The following is a 17,195-nucleotide window of genomic DNA, read 5'->3' on the forward strand; positions in this document are numbered from 1 at the left end:
TGAATGCTGTCTGGGAGAGCCGAGGCCAATCCACAAAGCAGCAGCAGTTTAAAAAGCACCAACAACATAGAGAGAGGAGCAGTTTCTGTGGCTGTTACAACACAGCAACTCTGTTTATTTAACCGTGTAATAATGATGTTATTTATTTATTATTATTATTATACTATCACCTGGGTCCTAAAGTAATACAAATTAAAAAATATTGTTGGACGAAAAAGTTAAGTGGAATGAAAACTTGCTCAAATCAAACTCATATGAACAAACAAACAAACAAACAAAAAAGGGTTCATATTAACTCATGCCTCCAATTAGACGTAAATCTTTTAAATCATGTTGTCTTGGCCATATCTGAATACCAATTAAATCCAAGGTATACTGTAGGAAAAAAAATAAAAATAAAAAAACCAACCAAAAGGCAGTTCATCTCCTTCTTGTTCTCCTCTGCGCAGCGCTTTGCCCACCGAGAGGAAAAAACCCTCTCCAAGCTGATGGTCTCTCCAAGATTACCCTATCAGGTGCAAACCGCTGACATGTTTCCACCCACCAACAACAAAAAAGCCTCTCTGTGCCCAAATCTCAAGCCGCAGACGCACAAACACCACTGACAGGCACTGCTGCGCCATCATCAGCCCCCAAACCTCTCCAGGGATCCGCTGCTGCCGCCGCCGCTGCGATTTTCACACTAGTTTTTTTTGAAAAACATAACTTTTTTATATGCCTGGAGAAGTTTGTTTGTCCACTTTTAGCGTGGAAGGGCGTTATATTATCCACCGCTTTTCCCTTTTCCACGGCAGCGCTTGGTAGAATAAAATGACCCATGCAAGGTGTAGAAATCCCCCGCAGGTACGGACGGAGCTGAGGAGCCTGTGATCTCTGGAGCAGCAGGATTTGGATTGTGGGGGAACTTGGCTATAGGTGCGCAAAACTCGGAGGATAATTTTCTGAGCGACGGGATTTGTTTTGGAGAGTTTGACTTCTGAATCATTTCCACGCTTGGCACCGGTTTACGGAGACGTTGCGGGATTTCGGGGAGCGGAGGAGACTGAGCTGAGAGAAAAAAAAAAATCTGGATAATTCCCCCCCAACAAGGAAGCACCTAATGTTGCACCCTGTGACTCTGCTGCTGCTCTCCAGTGATCTATCCTTACACTGGGATTCAATCTCCTACTTACCCCCGGAGTTGTGTGCGTAAAGGACGCGCAGGGGAGCGAAAGCGACAGAGAGGGGGGCGATTTCGCCAACCTTTCCTGGGGCTCTAAATCTGTGGAAGCAGGTGTATTTCAAGTGTACTTCTGCAAGTCAAGATGTCTCTGCTGCCTTCGAGGTTCATATACGTGTAAGTGTTCCACATCTCCGTTTGTCTTTTTGCACATCAAATCATGCATTCTTACCAATAGAAGTCGCCAAAAGCTTCATATTTGCGCATTGCTTTCATCCAGGTAGGCTGCGTTTATTCTTCATGTAATTGCCTGTGTGATTCACTCCCCTCCTCTCTTCTCTCTCCCTCTCTCTCCCCACGTAGGTGTTTACATTTTCTGGTACTCTATTTCCATTTACAGGTATGTTTACTCCCACGTTCATCTCCTTTTTGTGTGTGTTTGCATGTCACTGTGCCGCTGTTTATTGTGAATAATGCTGATGATGGGTAGAGGTTATTTTGAGGGTGGTCTCCACAATATTGAACGCAGGACTGACTGACTAATTCAATCAAAATTAATTTATATTATTAAGGAGCATGTAGGGGGGGAAAAACAATTAGAAAAGTAATGCATGTGCTACGCAAAATATAAATCAATGAAAAGGATAACCTTTTGCAAAGTTCAATAAGTATAAATATATAGTTCAATAAATTACGAAAGAGACGAGATTGTAACAATATTATAAAGCTATACAATGAATAAAGTACCATAAATGCATTAAAAAGTAACCAAACTCATTGTTGACCACTGTAAAGAAGCATTATAGCAGCATCCCCGCGATAAGGAGATAAAAATTTAATTATTGCAATGTAGTATCTGTAAATTGACTAATGTAGAACCCTCTGTAGTAATTCATTAATATAACAGGAATCGCGGCATTGGGGAAACTCGAATCTGAAGCGCATTAACTGGACTAATCAACTAATATCTCCAATCAATACTATAAATCTAGCAACATCTAATTAAAACCTTTTGTTTTTAATCCGGAGTTCAAGTAGCAGTTTCAGTGTTTAACAACAGAATCGTGTAATAAATATTTTCATCCCCGAGGTTAAAAGTTGTTCTATGAACAGATGGGCTCCTTTGGCGCTTGTTGCCTCAGTTTTTTTTATTAGTTGCGTCTCACTTTGAACAGTAATGATTTGCAGGCATCCACTCACCTAATTGCGCGCCGTGATTCAGATAAGATGCAGAGAGCACGCTCCTTCACTCATAAAGCTATCTGATCACTTTATTGGTATGACGTGTTTGATCATAATATTCCACGTGCTGTTGTTTTAAATTAATTTTCTGTGTTTTTGATCTTAAATATTAAAACAGGATAGACTGATGTAAAAATAAAAAGAGAGCAGCTTAGGTTTTATCTCTCAACCTCTGGGATGCATTTGCTTTCACACAGCTGGCAACATTATGATTTTATGTAATTATATCTTTAAGAGATTACAAAAGAAGATTTATGGTTTTGTCAGAGAAAACTGAATCATACCAAGTGGAGTTAACATGTGACCTTTCGGGACAAATAAACCCTGCAGGAGGGAGAGTTTGTAAACTACATAAAATACATTTTATTGGTTTGCACAATTCTAGTTCTTTCATTTACTGCTGCTAGGATCAGCATGTCCCGGTCGGGGAGCCATAAGCTCTCAAGGACAAAATAACAGGTCTAAACTGCAGGAGTAAATGTTCTGACCCAGGGTATTTTAATGAAATCTCCTAGACACAAAATACGTATCAAACCCCAAACCCCCCAAAACTAGAAACTACAACAGTTACATAAGTCTATGTGCTCTGATTATTCCAACAGAGCTGGTGCAAACAAAGCTATAGTGTCGACTGACCATCCCTCACATGTAAGACAAGATGACGTTGATGCAGAATGTGGGCCAAAAGATGAATGAGGTGGACTGATATGGATGATATTTTAAGATTTATTTTTTGCTGTTTCAGTATGTGATTGGCATGTTTGTTGTGGTTTAGTAAAGTCAGATTAGATAAAGCCATTTATCAAACAAAATAAATGCCTTGTGGTTCTTGAGAGCTTTCAGGCTGATGATCAAACTGAAGAAAATACAGGAATAACCCTTTAATGCCCTCCTGTCACTTCGCCCCTCCATGTTGTTGGCCTACTCTGCGTCTCTGCGCTGCTACAAGCAGCTAATGGCTCTTACACGTCATGCTGTGGTTGTGATTTTATGAGGAAAAACAACAGAAGCAACCACACTTGGAAGTAAACTTTGAATGCACTGCCAACATGCGAGAGTGCGCCTTTCCCCATTTGTGTGTGTGACCCCGTCTGTGCGTGTGTCAGGCAGATAGCAAGGTGTATCTTAGATGGATGCGACAACTAAGCTTCCTGGGTAAAGATGAGCGCCAGACTTTTGAAGTTTCAACCATATCCGTTTTCATGCTGTGTCTTTGAAGAAAGGAGACAGCGTGATAAAAAAAAAAAACTGTTGTCGCTAGTGTTCACCTCAGCCATGTGCTTAGGCTTGCCTTTCCCTTGACGCAAAATGCAACTGTCTACCAAACACACCTTTATGTTTGTTTAGAGATGGGGAGATTTGGGATAAATCCCGTAGCAGCCCAGTTAGGCCACGTTTTGTTGTGTGTTGTGGCTCGTCAGTTCTGAGGTTCATTTGTGAGAGAGAGTTGACAACAGATGATGCTGTTTGACTTTGAAATAGATTGCTCATTTTCAACAAATCTGTGCATCTAGAAACATCTTTGGTTCCAAACTTTGTATTAGTGTTTTGTATTCGTATCGTTTGCCAGTCACGCAATTTGAATGCTGCTATGACATCTTGTTCCTTGGATGAGTGGACGCTTTTTTCTTTGTTGTGCCGGTTCAGTCGAGTTTCCTTGAAAACACCTACTAGACACTGAATGTTCCCAGCATCATTCATGAAAGCTTCTATGAGTAGTATTCTTGGTTGGGAGCAAAAAATAAAAAAAAAACTCCATTGTTTTTGTAGCTCCAATGACATGGCTTTTTCAACATCCCTTTAATTTCAATATACAGTAAATGTAGTTTTACACATTTTGTCTGTATCCATTTATTAATATAAGTTTTGAAGGAGGTAACATAGATGTGCATTGTGTTGCGTTCGGTGATCAGTTCCCTGATGCACTCTGTGCATCTCTTGGTTGAGTCCCGTATGTGCTAGTCCTGTTTGAATTGATGGGATTAAGGAACTGGCTGAGGGGTGACTATAGGGGTTAGGGTTATCTTTTTATGGCTCTTTCATGGTTGTCATGGCGGTGCAGTTGTTTCATGCAGGTTGTGTTGCATGTTGGAATACTTACTTTGAGAAAATGGATCTGGAAACTATGGGGGGAAAATGAACCAATAGAGCCATAGCTAATTTTGCTATCCAACCATTTCCGTAGTACAACTCCCATTAGTAAATGGGATAAAATTAGCATGTAGTAAAGTCGTCACTGTTTTTAGGTTTTGATGCCTTGAAGTCAAAATTAACACAGCAAATTTGTTGCATCAGTAAGTGTTTCATTTTGATATCCAGCCTCTCATTTTCTACACTGGGTCATGCCAAAAGTAACATTATGGGCGTGTTTCCTAAATGTCAAGATACAGAAGCTGTGTCCCAGTTCTTGGGCTGGATCCTCCAAGGTCCACATTTCTAGACCGAATACGTCATAATGAGGCAACGAGTACGTCCTATTTTAAAAACTCATCCAAATGTGGCTGAGAAACACTGCCTACTGCTTTATTTTGCAACGGATGGGCGCTTTAGGGTTTTTTCTTGGGAAAAACCTTTTGACATTAGAAGCTGACTTCCAAACTCACCATCACTTTTGGTTTCTAGAAGGTTAAAACGTCACTTTGGTGTAGGTCCAATCTGAGGGATCCGTCTTTGTTCGTTGAAGGATTAGGCGCCTGAATTGAGCCACACCTTGTATGACACACGCTTCATAAGAGCCTTGATAAGATTGGCTCACAGATTTGCCGATTTTGTGAATTTTTCTTCGTTTAAGGATTTGATCTTCTGAGGCCTCAATTTCCCATCATGTTTGCTACATGTCATTAATTTACTGAAGTTAGAATAACAAGTACTCGGGTATGTAATGTGTATATAATTAGCCACCTGAGAACAGCCACATAAAAAGCCATTACTGTGCAATTACCACACCATACAGCTGGGGAAATGGGATCTTGGCGTGAACTGAGATTCCAGGGCTTCTGAAAGTATACGTTACCTCTCACTCTTCCACATGTTGGGTGACACAGTTGCTTTTCTGACACGCCGTCGAAGTCGACGATTTCCTCTGTTTTTATGTCAGGTCTAAGGTGACTCGTAAACAGCCGGTTAGTGAATTCTGAAAGGTGGAGTTGGACAATATGGTCCAAAAGTCCTCCTACAAGAGTGTTTTTGTGGTTCAAGGTGCCTCTTGCCATCTTTCAGTCTCTCGGTCTTGTCTTCCGCCTGCTGCGTTTCCTAATTTATGGACCCTACTTCGCCTGCAGGCAGATATTTGTTTGATGATAGTGCAACAGGTCTGGATGCTTCAGGTGTATAATTGCTAGTGGCATGCTTGCTTGTGGAAGTGGAGTACAGGTTTCTCAATATCGCCGGGGGCACATAGTATACTGCTGTCTCAATAGAAAGCAGCAGAAGGTTGCACTATAAGCTTTGCACTTGTTCTGTGGGATTTCAACTCAAACGGTGACTTCATTAACACATCTTGTAGCATAGTTATCAGCTTGTAAATGCAATGCATATAAAATGTGCCAGTTGAAAGCAAGAAGAGAAACATTAAAATGCCACAGCCGCAATTTCCCGGTTGGTATCTCTTTTTTTAGCCCCTAAAGCACAATTTCTTGACACAGGGCCCATTAAAGCAACAGCACACATTACTATCAACACCTGTGCCGTGACAATGTCTCACTTTCTGTCTTTCCCTCTTTTTGTGTTTCTCTATCTGCTGTCTCTTTCTCTCTCTCTCTCTCTCTCTCTCTCTCTCTCTCTCTCTCTCTCTCTCTCTCTCTCTCTCTGTGTTTCCTCCTCTCTCACCCTATCCGTGCAGGAGTGCCAGCAGAGCTCTGCTGATTTCAGGTTTTACATCGAGAACCACACAAGGAACCCGGACGACCTGAGCAGGAAACAGGTCCGGATCTATCAGCTCTACAGCAGAACCACAGGGAAACATGTCCAGATCTTGGGGAAGAAAATCAACGCCAATGGAGATGATGGGGGCAAGTATGGTATGGGAGAACTCCTGTGCATCTCACCTGACACTTTAGCTAGTTTTTTATGACAGGATGAGAAATCACCACCACCTACCAGCCAGATTTTGGTGCTTCTTGAGATTTTGTTTCTGCAGCCACTTTGGCTGTTTACTGCCCATTGTTTGGAGGTGGTTTTTCCACGCTTTGTGTTTGGCTTGTGCAAAGTGGATGGTGACTTTTGGAAGCCACCAACTACTGGTTTGAGTGGCTGCAAACATTATGAAATTGCTGACCTTGCAATGGATGTTTACTGCAGCCTTTGGGTATCCAGAGCAAGTCTATTTTTATCTTGATAGATTTTTTTGGCCAAAAGTGTCAGAATACCTAATATGGACCAAAACTGACCTATTGGTTTGCCATTCTACAAAATTTTCTTTGATGTTGGTGTTTGGGATTTATGAGGTTTTATGGTCACATCGGATTAAATTTTGTGCATTACTCAACTTTTTTGTTTCTTAGGGTTGAAAATATTGATAGGAAAATGCAGGAATGGGACTGTGGCTGTCCATATTTGGAACTTCAGATATGTGACATCTTCAAATTGTATTGTCCCTGAACCTTAAAAGGCAAGAGAAAGTTAAAACTACAGATATAATCTTTCATCTTCTTCACCACACAGTGGTTTGCAATGGGCATTGTCTCATTTAATGTTGAATCTGGGCAACCGAGGCGATTTAGTTCAGTCTAGCAGTGTAAAAGCACTGCATTCTAACTTGAAAATGTCAACCATTAAGCATAAAGATTACAAAAAAAAAGCTTTTGACAAATTTTGTTTTTACATTTACATAATTTCACATTTTAAGATACAACTTCATGCTCATATCAACCTTAAAAATATTCTTTTTGCTTTCTGTGTGGACTCACAAATTATAATACAAACGAATGTGGCAGATGAGTAAATTGATGGTCAGTGAAGCACCCTTTGATGCTGTTGCACAAACATAAGGCAGCAGGACTTGTGTTGCTTTCCTGCAGATATTTTGCTCATAACAGCTGACTCACAGCTCGAAAATTGCTGGTCTTGAATGCCTCTGAGTAAGTGTGTTCAGTCGCAGATGCGCCGAGGCGAAGTTTCCTCACTGCTTGTTAGAGCTTGAGTGGAAGCAGATCCAATTTTTCCCATGAGGCCTTGCCAATTTTACCCTCCGCCCCTCCTCCTCCTTCTCCTACCCCCCACCTCCTCCTCTTCCTCCTCCCCATCCAGCTGCAGTACCTGGCACCTGTGAACTCCTTTGCACTCACTAATAATGCTCAGGAAGATAGTCTCTTTGCTCTAATCCACTCTCAGTCACCACAGCTTCACAGTGGAGGGCCACAAACCACCGCAGAAGAAATATATTGCTTCGATGTAGAGCTTTATGACCACTGAGTCCACATTAGTTCAGCCAAAGTGCGTGTGTTATCATTCTTTTTAGGTATTAGTGTACCATATTCATTACTTTTAAGAGACTAGAACAATCCTTTTGGAGAACAATCCATTGTAAATGATGCCCGTTGTCCACTCAGAGCAGATGGTGGGTCACTGTAAAGGCTTTTAGACTGATAAACTCTGCAATGTGGACTTAAAGCAGGAGATTTCAGCTTTTTTGACAGGTGACTGCATGCATTGTTCATAACGCGCCATGGAAGGAAACACTGCATTGGTTAAGAAGTCACTCAAAGTGGGATTTAATGTTAAAATATTCATACTTTTCTAAAATTTCTATCAGACTTTTTATGGCTGCCAGTTTGAGTTTTGAGCCTGAGAGCAGTTTAAAGAAATACCCAGAATACACAAAACATCACATTGACCACTCACCGACTCCATTTAGTGTGATTTTACCATCAGCGCTGGAACGCCTGGAACACTCCTGCACTCTTCCAACAGATTATCAAAGTGCCCTGTTCATGCATTTGCAGAAGTAGCAAAGATTTGGACAGGATCACGGACAAAGGATATCTTACAGTAGGGAGGGAAATATTGTTTTATCTGATGTTCTGGGTCGAGGCCTCATACTTGAGGTTAAATTTTGTGTTTCCATGCAAAACCAGCTAAGACTGAGGAGGCCAAAGTGCTGTCAAATGTCCCCTGATTTGAAATTATTCACTCATTTTTCCTTCTCAAGGACCCCAAAAAGTTCCAGACTGATCTTTCCAAGTTCCAAAATAAGACACATGGAAATCCTTCCAAAAGAGAGAAGGAATAACTTGCCTTAGTTTCACCTTTGAGACAGGTCTCCCTCTTCCCAATTTCCTCCCAAGGTTGGATTTAAGGGTTGGGGGGAGGAGGAGGGGAGTTACTTCTGCCCTCGGGCCCGTCCCATCCCCTTCGCCTATTCTTCCTCTGCTCCCTTGAGCGCTACTGAATGGCCCTGTGTGTTAAACAAATGGATCATCTTAACTTTTTGATTGAGTGAGCACAGACTAAAGGGAACTTGAAACCTAATCCTGAGGGGCACATAACCGCTCCACAAATGTTTGGCAGATCTCTTTGCTGGTCGAGGGGCGAGCAGAGACAAAGGTGACCTCGCAGGGGTTAACATTTAGGATGGGGAGGGTAGGGGTGGGGAGGTGATAAAAGAGCCGCCGGGATGCATCTCAAGAGTGGATTACCGCTGTGTCAGGTTGAAGTGAAGTTGGCATTATTGTTTTGGTGCATATGTGGTATTACATAGATACATTTATACACTTAATATACCTTTAAAAGACTTCAATTATTTGCTCTGGAGACCTTTAAAAACAGCCGGAAACACATTTGGAGAAAAAATGCTCATGCAATGTTTGCAGTGTGTGTTAAATCAATTTGCTTATATAGCCCAAAATGTATCTCCAGGATCTTACAGAAGTTTGTAATTTTCAACTATTAACTATATACTTTATTTAATACTATATAAGGCAAATTATTTCCTGTAATCCTTAATGTGATTAAAGATAATTTAGTTTCTGCTACAACTAATATTGGTGATTGACTTCTTTGTGTTGGTGTATATGATGAAAAATGTATTTATAAAGTAAACAGCTTCATAATGCACATTGTAGGCTAAATATCTAAGTTTTCTTTATGAGTTTTCTTCCCTTCACTGTAAAGCCTTCTGTTTGCAGTGATCCTTTACAGGACTGGAAATTAAACACGATAAATTTGAGGTCTTAAATATGTGGGGAATCAAAAAAAATAAATAAATGGAAGAGTATTGAAAGAAGTACAGGAAGCCAGACACCACTGAGCATAAGTGAGAAAAACATACCAGATTTGTTTAAATGTATGGGAATCCTTAAACCATGTTTATGTGAGTGGGAAGACTTATGCTTGCCCTTAACAGAGTGTACTTTTTCTTTTTCTTTTCCAGCTCTTCTTGTTGTCGAGACAGAAACCTTCGGGAGCCACATTCGAATAAAAGGAAAAGAGAGTGACCATTACATTTGCATGAACGAGAAGGGCAAAATAGTCGGAAGGGTGAGTATCTTTTGGTTTTAAGTTGAGTATTAGGAAAACATTTGCGTCAATATTTTCACTGACAAGATTGCATCGCCACTTTCTAATATCAAAATGAATATTTTAAACGGAGCTCTTAATCCAGGCTGAATTGAACGCAGCCCTTAGATCTGCTTTCTCCTGCTGTTTTTGTACACCCTAACAAAACCCCTTTGATAACTCACAGCCCTTCTTGCATTACGTAATCGGCCTACTCCTTTGACACTCGATCAGTCAATTACGGACTGCAATCACCACAATGCATTGAGAGACTAATGGTCACTTAGGAGGAATGCCATTGCAATTATATCACTTAGTCACACCAGGTGGCCACAAGCGCGGGATGACTGCATGTGACTCTGCGGACGACCGCTTCGATATGGAAAAGAAGTTAATATTTGAGAACGTACACTGTGGAGGCACACGTGTGATTTTGTTGCATCAATAACTCATGCTGTCAGCGTCGGCCGGGCTGTAGTAATTCACACAAGTTTTCACTCTCTCATCATGGTCATCTGTTAGAAACATGCATTTTGAGTTTAAGTTGCCAGGGCCTCATTTGTTTAAAAAATGTTCTTTTACTTCCTCCTTTAAACCACTGTAGGATTATTTTAAAAATCAGATCAAATGACGTTTAATTTGTTGATTGTTGGTGGATTTCAGCTTGGTAATGATAAATCACAGTAATGTGGACAGATTCAGTCAAACTCCCAAGTGATGGCATCAAGATTTTTAAAGGTTCATTTCATGCAAATAATAGGAAATATCTTTTTCTGGCTAACCCCTTTTATTATGTATATATGAAGATAATTTCATTTTTATGGGCCCTGACTTTTGAGATATCTGTCTCTGAGATTTTTACTGCCACTCCCAATTTAAAAATTCAGCTGTACTTTAGAAAGACTGTGGAGAGTTTTCAGTAGAACTTTGTGACAGAATTCTACATTTACATCAGTATCACCAGTAGAGACCAGCAATAATCATGCTCTGTTGGCGGACCTGGTCCGAGCCCATAAAGTGAAAAAGAGACGGTGGTTATTTAAACTCTGTGAAAAGGCCCAGCCAGACAGGAAGTAGTTTCATATTACAATAGAGCAGTACAGAATAAAGGCGTGTAGGTCAGATCACTGGTCATGTGAAGGTGAATACATTTACATTTAACCTTTTCTACTGTAAGTAAACTAACCTTCAGTTTAAGCCAAGTTTTTCTTTTTAGTCTTGACTCAAATCTTATGCTATCCCCCAATGGTATTTTTATTTGCCTAAATGTATCTGTTAGCTTTTCAGTGTTTTACAAAATCAGATATTTGTGAAGTAAAAACTTAATCAGAATTTTAGACTTCATGCTATTTTACACCAAACTACAAAACCCCAACAGAAAAGCAAACCATTCTGAGCCCCAGTGGAAATAAGCCAGAATGGCAGTTGAATAAGAGGTCATGCTGCCAGGTTAATAATTAATTATTGTCCTATTTTTTCCCCTTCTTTCAGCCCGATGGAAGGAAGCAGGAGTGCGTCTTTGTCGAGGAATTCCTGGAGAACAACTACACGGCTCTTGTGTCGGCCAAGTACAAAGGATGGTACCTCGGCTTCAACAGGAAGGGTCGGCCCAAGAAAGGGGACCGGACCACGCAGAGGCAACAGGAAGTCCACTTCATGAAGCGCCAGCCGAAGGGCAGGTTGGACCCGCTGGAGGAGTTTCGTTTCACCACAGTAACTAAGCGGACACGAAGGGCTCGGCGATTAAAACCCAACTCCAAGAGGAACTGATGGGACCAATGGGACAGCACTAATTTTTCCTTGGGGAAAAAACAAAACTGTAACTGAAAATCTCAAGCTTCTTGTCTTAAAAGAATCACCTTAAAGACTTCACTTCTGTAAAAGAGAGACAGACAAAAAAAGAACAAAAAAAAGTCAAAGATGTTTTATTTTTGTATTTCAGGATGACTGAATATTTCCTAACTCTTGGATTCTTCTGGGTTGATGTCATTGTGCTAACGTGTCTGTCATGTTATTTATACTGGATAAACTAAAGGACCTCTGAGAGAATTCCTGTCGCTGTCGTCCTCAGCTACGTTTGAACCGCAAGCTGAAGGCATGCTTTCTTTTTGACAATGGGGGCTAAAGCAGGAGCTGACGCAATGTTATAAAAATCAGCCAACTAGAGATTTATTGGAATACCTGTCGGTTTTTGTTTGTGTTGCCCCTGACAACGCGGATCCCATACTTTCCACTGGAATCAGACACCATGGAGATGAAACGGAGAGAGGTGGCAGTCGCAGGTGACACTGTGCTGCCGGGATAACTGTGTAGCTTTGAGTGCAATATTTTACAGGTCTCTCTCTTTCTCTTCCTCTTTTTTCTCTCCCCACCGTGTGTCTCTCAACCTCAGCTTCACTCGTGGCTCCTGGAATGCGCTGAACCCTCTGAGTGCTGTGTGTGATTTCCTTGACATTTCCATGGAGCCTGTGATTCAGCTAAAACACGACATGCTTTGACTAGTCGGGCACCAGCCGCGGCTTTAGTCTTCTTAAAACACACACGCAAAAAAAACAATGCAAACAAAAATATAACAGCTGATGTGATTCATAAATCCACTAAGTCTTCCAACTTCATCCCATTTGGGAGACTGATGTTAATCCCTTTCGTCTCCCCTTGGACCTTTTTAACAGCTCTTCCTCACACGTGTTAAAGTTGTTCCAGAAAAGGATGCCGTGATTCTTTGAGTGTGAGCTAGCTAATATTTTGGGGTTGGTGATGTAGACTTCCTCTACCTCCTTGTTCTTTTTGTTTATCTTTACCTAGTCTGACTGTCTGCATTCAGTTAATCTCAAGAACCATTCAGTCGACGCTGAGCTGAACCCCCCTGCCTCCCCGCCTCCCTCCCCCCTCCAAAATCATCTTTTCACTGTGAGCTCATCTTCGCTCCTTTTCACTCTCACTGGATGAAAGTCTCAAAAGATGCTTTTGGGAGAGCTTATCCCGCCCGTGCTTGTTTGTCAGATCAGTGATCCACAGACAGCAGCACTGTAGCTCTGACCGACCCTGATCACTTCATGAATCCACATTTTGACAATTAAGACTTCTCCTCAACTCGTCCAGGACTCTGGGAACATTTTCAGCGACGTGTGATCGAGTTTTGTGTCTGAATTCGAAAGGGAAAAGTCTTCTTCTTCTGTCATTCCTTCTCTCACTGACGACCAACTCCAGCCCTCTTTTCACCAGTAGTGTGTATTCACCTGTCTGCTGGCAGGTTTTTGTATGAGTTGCTACTAACAACATGACACATTTATGATTTTTTAAAAACAAATGTAAGCAAAAGTAATTTTATGACTATTATTAAGATATTTATTGCCTCCCTTTGTAAATAAAATGTGATGAGTTTTATTTGGCCTCTGTTAATAAAATGAGGACTATATTTTAAAAAAATACCTATTTTATGTCTTTATTGCACTTTGGAGAAAGGTAAAGGTAAGCGCCTTTATGCCTCGGTTTAGACTGGAATTCTATGATGTGCACGTAGAATATCATACTGCCTAAAACAGAAATGCTGCAGGTAGCAATTGGTTGGACATTGAGTACATTCCCTTCTCTGCATACTGCCAAGGTATGCATTTTTATATACAAACCCAAAGTGTGAGGACTGCTTTTAAGGTCAGTGGTTTTTAAATTGAGAAAGGCCTGTTGCAACATCTCTGAAGGCTTTTTATATCGCTGAGAGTTCACAGTTGGTGCCTTTTTTAAACATTGATATCATTACATAATTATAAAAAATATTTCTGGCAAAGAAAGTAACATTTTATCTTATTTATGTGTTCTTTTTTACACATGTATTAATGAAACGGGATTAAATGTTGCATCATAAACCACATCACAGCTGCAGTGAGTGGCGCAGAAGTCACAACACACACAAAAATCATATTATTTGTGAAGATGATCGGAGATGTACCTTTCCTAACCTTTGAGCACTTAAAACACAACTTTACTTAAATGTAAATGCTCCGTGCTCCAGACCAGTAAACATACAATATTTTAGACATTTTTCCATCTTTTAAAAGCGCTAAAGGAATGTGGAGTAGCATGTCTTATAATGCTGTGTGCTGGAATGATGTTTATAGTAACCGTCAGACTGAAAGATGGCAGCTTTGAGGGAGAAAAAAATACTTTTGTTTAAATTCCTAGCGATGCTATCAGGTCCCCCCCCTTCCCCCCTTCCCCCTTCCCCTCCACTCCACTCCACTCCGGTAGTTACCTCCGACAGACCCAGAAGTCCCCCGTTCTGTCATGGGATTTTGGACGTCTGGCCTGCTTTTAAAAGGTGGAAACATAGTGCTTGATGTGTGACCCGGTAATTCACCATTAACATAATGGATTGCCGCTGCTAGTCTCAGGGAGGGGGGGCAGTGAGAGAGGTAGCTGAGATGACTACGGGATTTCAAGGAATGTTTTATGTCCCTTCATCTTGTCATCATCTCTTTCAACTGCTTATTATCTCCTCTGGACAAGAATGATGATATTATTAAGAGGGAAAAAAAAAAAAACATTTCCTCCAACAAGCGACAACCACAGACAAGAATATGTCTTAAATGTGTCCTAGGAACAAGGTAAACCTTTGAAAAGATTAAAATAAATAAGTTTAGGCCACAGTTTTTCCATATAAATTGTCAAACTATTGTCCTGTGCATCACTGTGCACAGATATTTAGGGCTCTGAAGGACTGGGAGTTAAAATCAGTCTTGTACATGGTCGGTCGAGGAATTTAATCAATGCAACTTTCGAAACCCTCCAAATTCTATTTATGCGAGCAAGAAGCTTTTCTCTTTTTTTCCCATCCACATACTTCAAACTTGACCAAGCACAGCCAAACTGCATCTGGGTATATTGACATTTAAACGAGCGCCGATGGTTTCCAACGTGTCGGCCGATTTGCAATAAGGAGACGACATTTTTGCATAAGCCTCCCGCTAGGCTTTTCTCTGTCTCGACCTTTGATCATTGGAGGCTAGATGGTCTTGGAACTGGACCAATAACTTCAAAATGAAACATAGAATTCCCTTTTGCAAAGCCCAGCCCCTTTTCAAAGGAGGTGGAATCTTTAAATGCAGTCCTGCTTGCCAAGTAGTTTATATTCTATTATTAGAAAATCTCTGTGCACAATGGATACAGTATGACCAGAAAGCAGTGTCAATTTAGAGAAAAGCTTTGTGGTTCTGCATAAGTTATACAAATTTTAGTGGGACAACCAAAAGTGGTTCTTTGGCCTCGAGATCAGCAACCACACACTTAACAATTAGCCCTGTCAACAGAAATTTGTTCTGTTTGAGACATAAAACAAGTTTTGTCTCTTTGAATATTACTGAAATTGTCCCTCAAGGTCAGTGAAAAACAAAACTCCAACGCCAAACAAAACAGAGTTCAAGCTATAATATACCTTGTGCCGTTAAATGTAGTTTCACGTCATGTCATTTACTGTCAAAACAGGACTGCTGCTGCCGCCCTTCTAACTCATGCTAAACGAGAAACCACAGTCGACTGGTCGCCGTTTATGACTGTGAAATCCACAGGGGAAACACTGATTCTCAAAGTATTTTTGAACACATGGCTGAGTTGTGTTTTTACAGGATTACAAATGTGCTTACTGTACATACAGTTTCTGGAAAGCCAGACCTCTTCTATGTTCTCTCCATAACAACATGTGGGCAGCATGTTATGAATAAGGGTCAAAATAAAGGTCAGTAGGTGTTAAATTTCCATATTATTCCGTCTGAATATAAAATATTGATCATGATGAGTTTGATCACATAAATAGAAAGTAAATTGTGACCAGTAGAGTAAGTTTTCTCTACTGGTCACAACTAAAAACATGCATTTTTTTTTTTATAAAAGAAACCTGCTCAGGAAACATACAGATTGTCTTAGTCGAGGTATCTGAAGACCTCTCAGTCAATCTGAGAGCTTAAAATCTTAAAATCTGTTGCAAACTGAGGTGGTTGGATTAGGATTGGAATACACATTGTGCCTTGAAATAAAACTTTAAAGGGATATTCACACCAATTTTACGCATGAACATCAGTTTATCCGTCACGAGAAGTACTACACAGCCTGTAAAAACAGTATTCTGGGTCTCTTAAAGAAGATTTTAAAAAAGGGTCCCGAAATCATGTCATCTAAGCTAAACCTTGTGACTTCAAAATTTGAACAATTTTGCATTAAAACTTAGGTGTAAAGTCTAAAAGGCAGGGGTGTTTACCAGGCATGGAGGATCAGCAAAAGATGCTATCAAGTTGCATTTTGAGAAAAGTAATATAAAATGTTTTTAAAGATCAACTTGATACAATGGAATAAAAGCCGGGAAATTTCAGCCTCGGCTGCACTGACAAGATTCCCAACTTTATGGATTCATAAGATAAGACCTTTTTGTATCCCACATAGGAGATATTGAAGTCAGATACAGCAGCTATAGAATTCTACATCGGCTGGAGATCCACCTACAGCTGTGACAGCTTTTGGATTTCACTGCACCGGCAATTGCGTCTGCACTGATGTGTTGGATATTAAAGGTAAATTGACACTTTGATGTACCTGACACACACGCACTTACAGCTGATGAAGTGAATAGTGGTATATAAGCAGCAGTAGTTGTAGCAACTGTATGTCAGTGACAGCAAAGTGAAATTCTGCTAACACCTTAAGTGACATAGAGAAAGAATATTATCATATCATATTTTGCACACATACAAAAAACTCTCACACAAATACAAAATACTCATACGTCTGCATTCATACACAAACCTTCAGTTCTTAGTTTAATTAACTTTTATGCACAGGGAGTGTTATGCCTTTCATTCAAAACAGATATATAAAAAATATCACAACTGTTTTGGTAACAAGGCTGTTTAGAATGGGTAGTGGCAGCCACTATGGCATTATAAAAACCATCAATTGATAAAACAAAAGCTTATATAACGTTGTCCCCTTTCTTACTCTGATACAGGCTATACACTGTATGTAGTACAGAAGTATTTGTGATGGGAAAGATGATTTACTTTGCTTTTTTATCAGTTTATTATCACATATATAAGTCCATTATTAGATTTCTTGTAATGTGGACTCACATGTCAGAGCTTTTGTATCACGCACAAAGGAAGTTTCCACTGTAAACCTAGTCATTGGTCACATCTCTTACCCACATTAGTTCAGCGTTGTCGTCTGAGTAGCTGCTGGAGCTTCTTTTAAGTCTGTTGTGGTGTAAACACTCCAATATAGCTCTTAACAGTTGTTAGTATTATCAGATAAATGA

The 17,195-nt window shown here is 40.3% G+C and overlaps 1 protein-coding gene across 2 annotated transcripts; it reads left to right on the forward strand.

Moving 5' to 3' along the window:
* Positions 1–438: 438 nt before the first annotated feature.
* On the forward strand, positions 439–13,324 carry fgf24 (fibroblast growth factor 24). 2 transcript variants are annotated; one of them, XM_051420478.1, is made up of 5 exons: positions 439–1,336; positions 1,523–1,559; positions 6,243–6,411; positions 9,771–9,877; positions 11,387–13,324. In XM_051420478.1, exons 1-5 carry the CDS (start codon positions 1,305–1,307, stop codon positions 11,663–11,665), a joined length of 624 nt encoding a protein of 207 aa, XP_051276438.1. In that variant the 5' UTR covers positions 439–1,304; the 3' UTR covers positions 11,666–13,324. The 2 variants fall into 2 exon arrangements, with proteins under 2 accessions (XP_051276438.1, XP_051276437.1); XM_051420477.1 differs by having other exon boundaries at positions 521–1,336; positions 6,243–6,420.
* The last annotated feature ends 3,871 nt before the right edge of the window (positions 13,325–17,195 follow it).

This window comes from Dicentrarchus labrax, unplaced genomic scaffold, assembly GCF_905237075.1.
Source record: "Dicentrarchus labrax unplaced genomic scaffold, dlabrax2021, whole genome shotgun sequence".
Lineage (NCBI taxonomy): Eukaryota > Metazoa > Chordata > Actinopteri > Moronidae > Dicentrarchus > Dicentrarchus labrax.

Bases quoted from the DNA above. Each gene is read 5' to 3' on its own strand.
- fgf24 (XM_051420477.1), top strand. From the start codon at position 1,305: ATGTCTCTGCTGCCTTCGAGGTTCATATACGT. The intron at 1,337-1,522 runs GTAAGTGTTCCA...CTCCCCACGTAG, and splicing joins CCTTCGAGGTTCATATACGT to GTGTTTACATTTTCTGGTAC. The intron at 6,421-9,770 runs GTATGGGAGAAC...TTTCTTTTCCAG, and splicing joins AGATGATGGGGGCAAGTATG to CTCTTCTTGTTGTCGAGACA.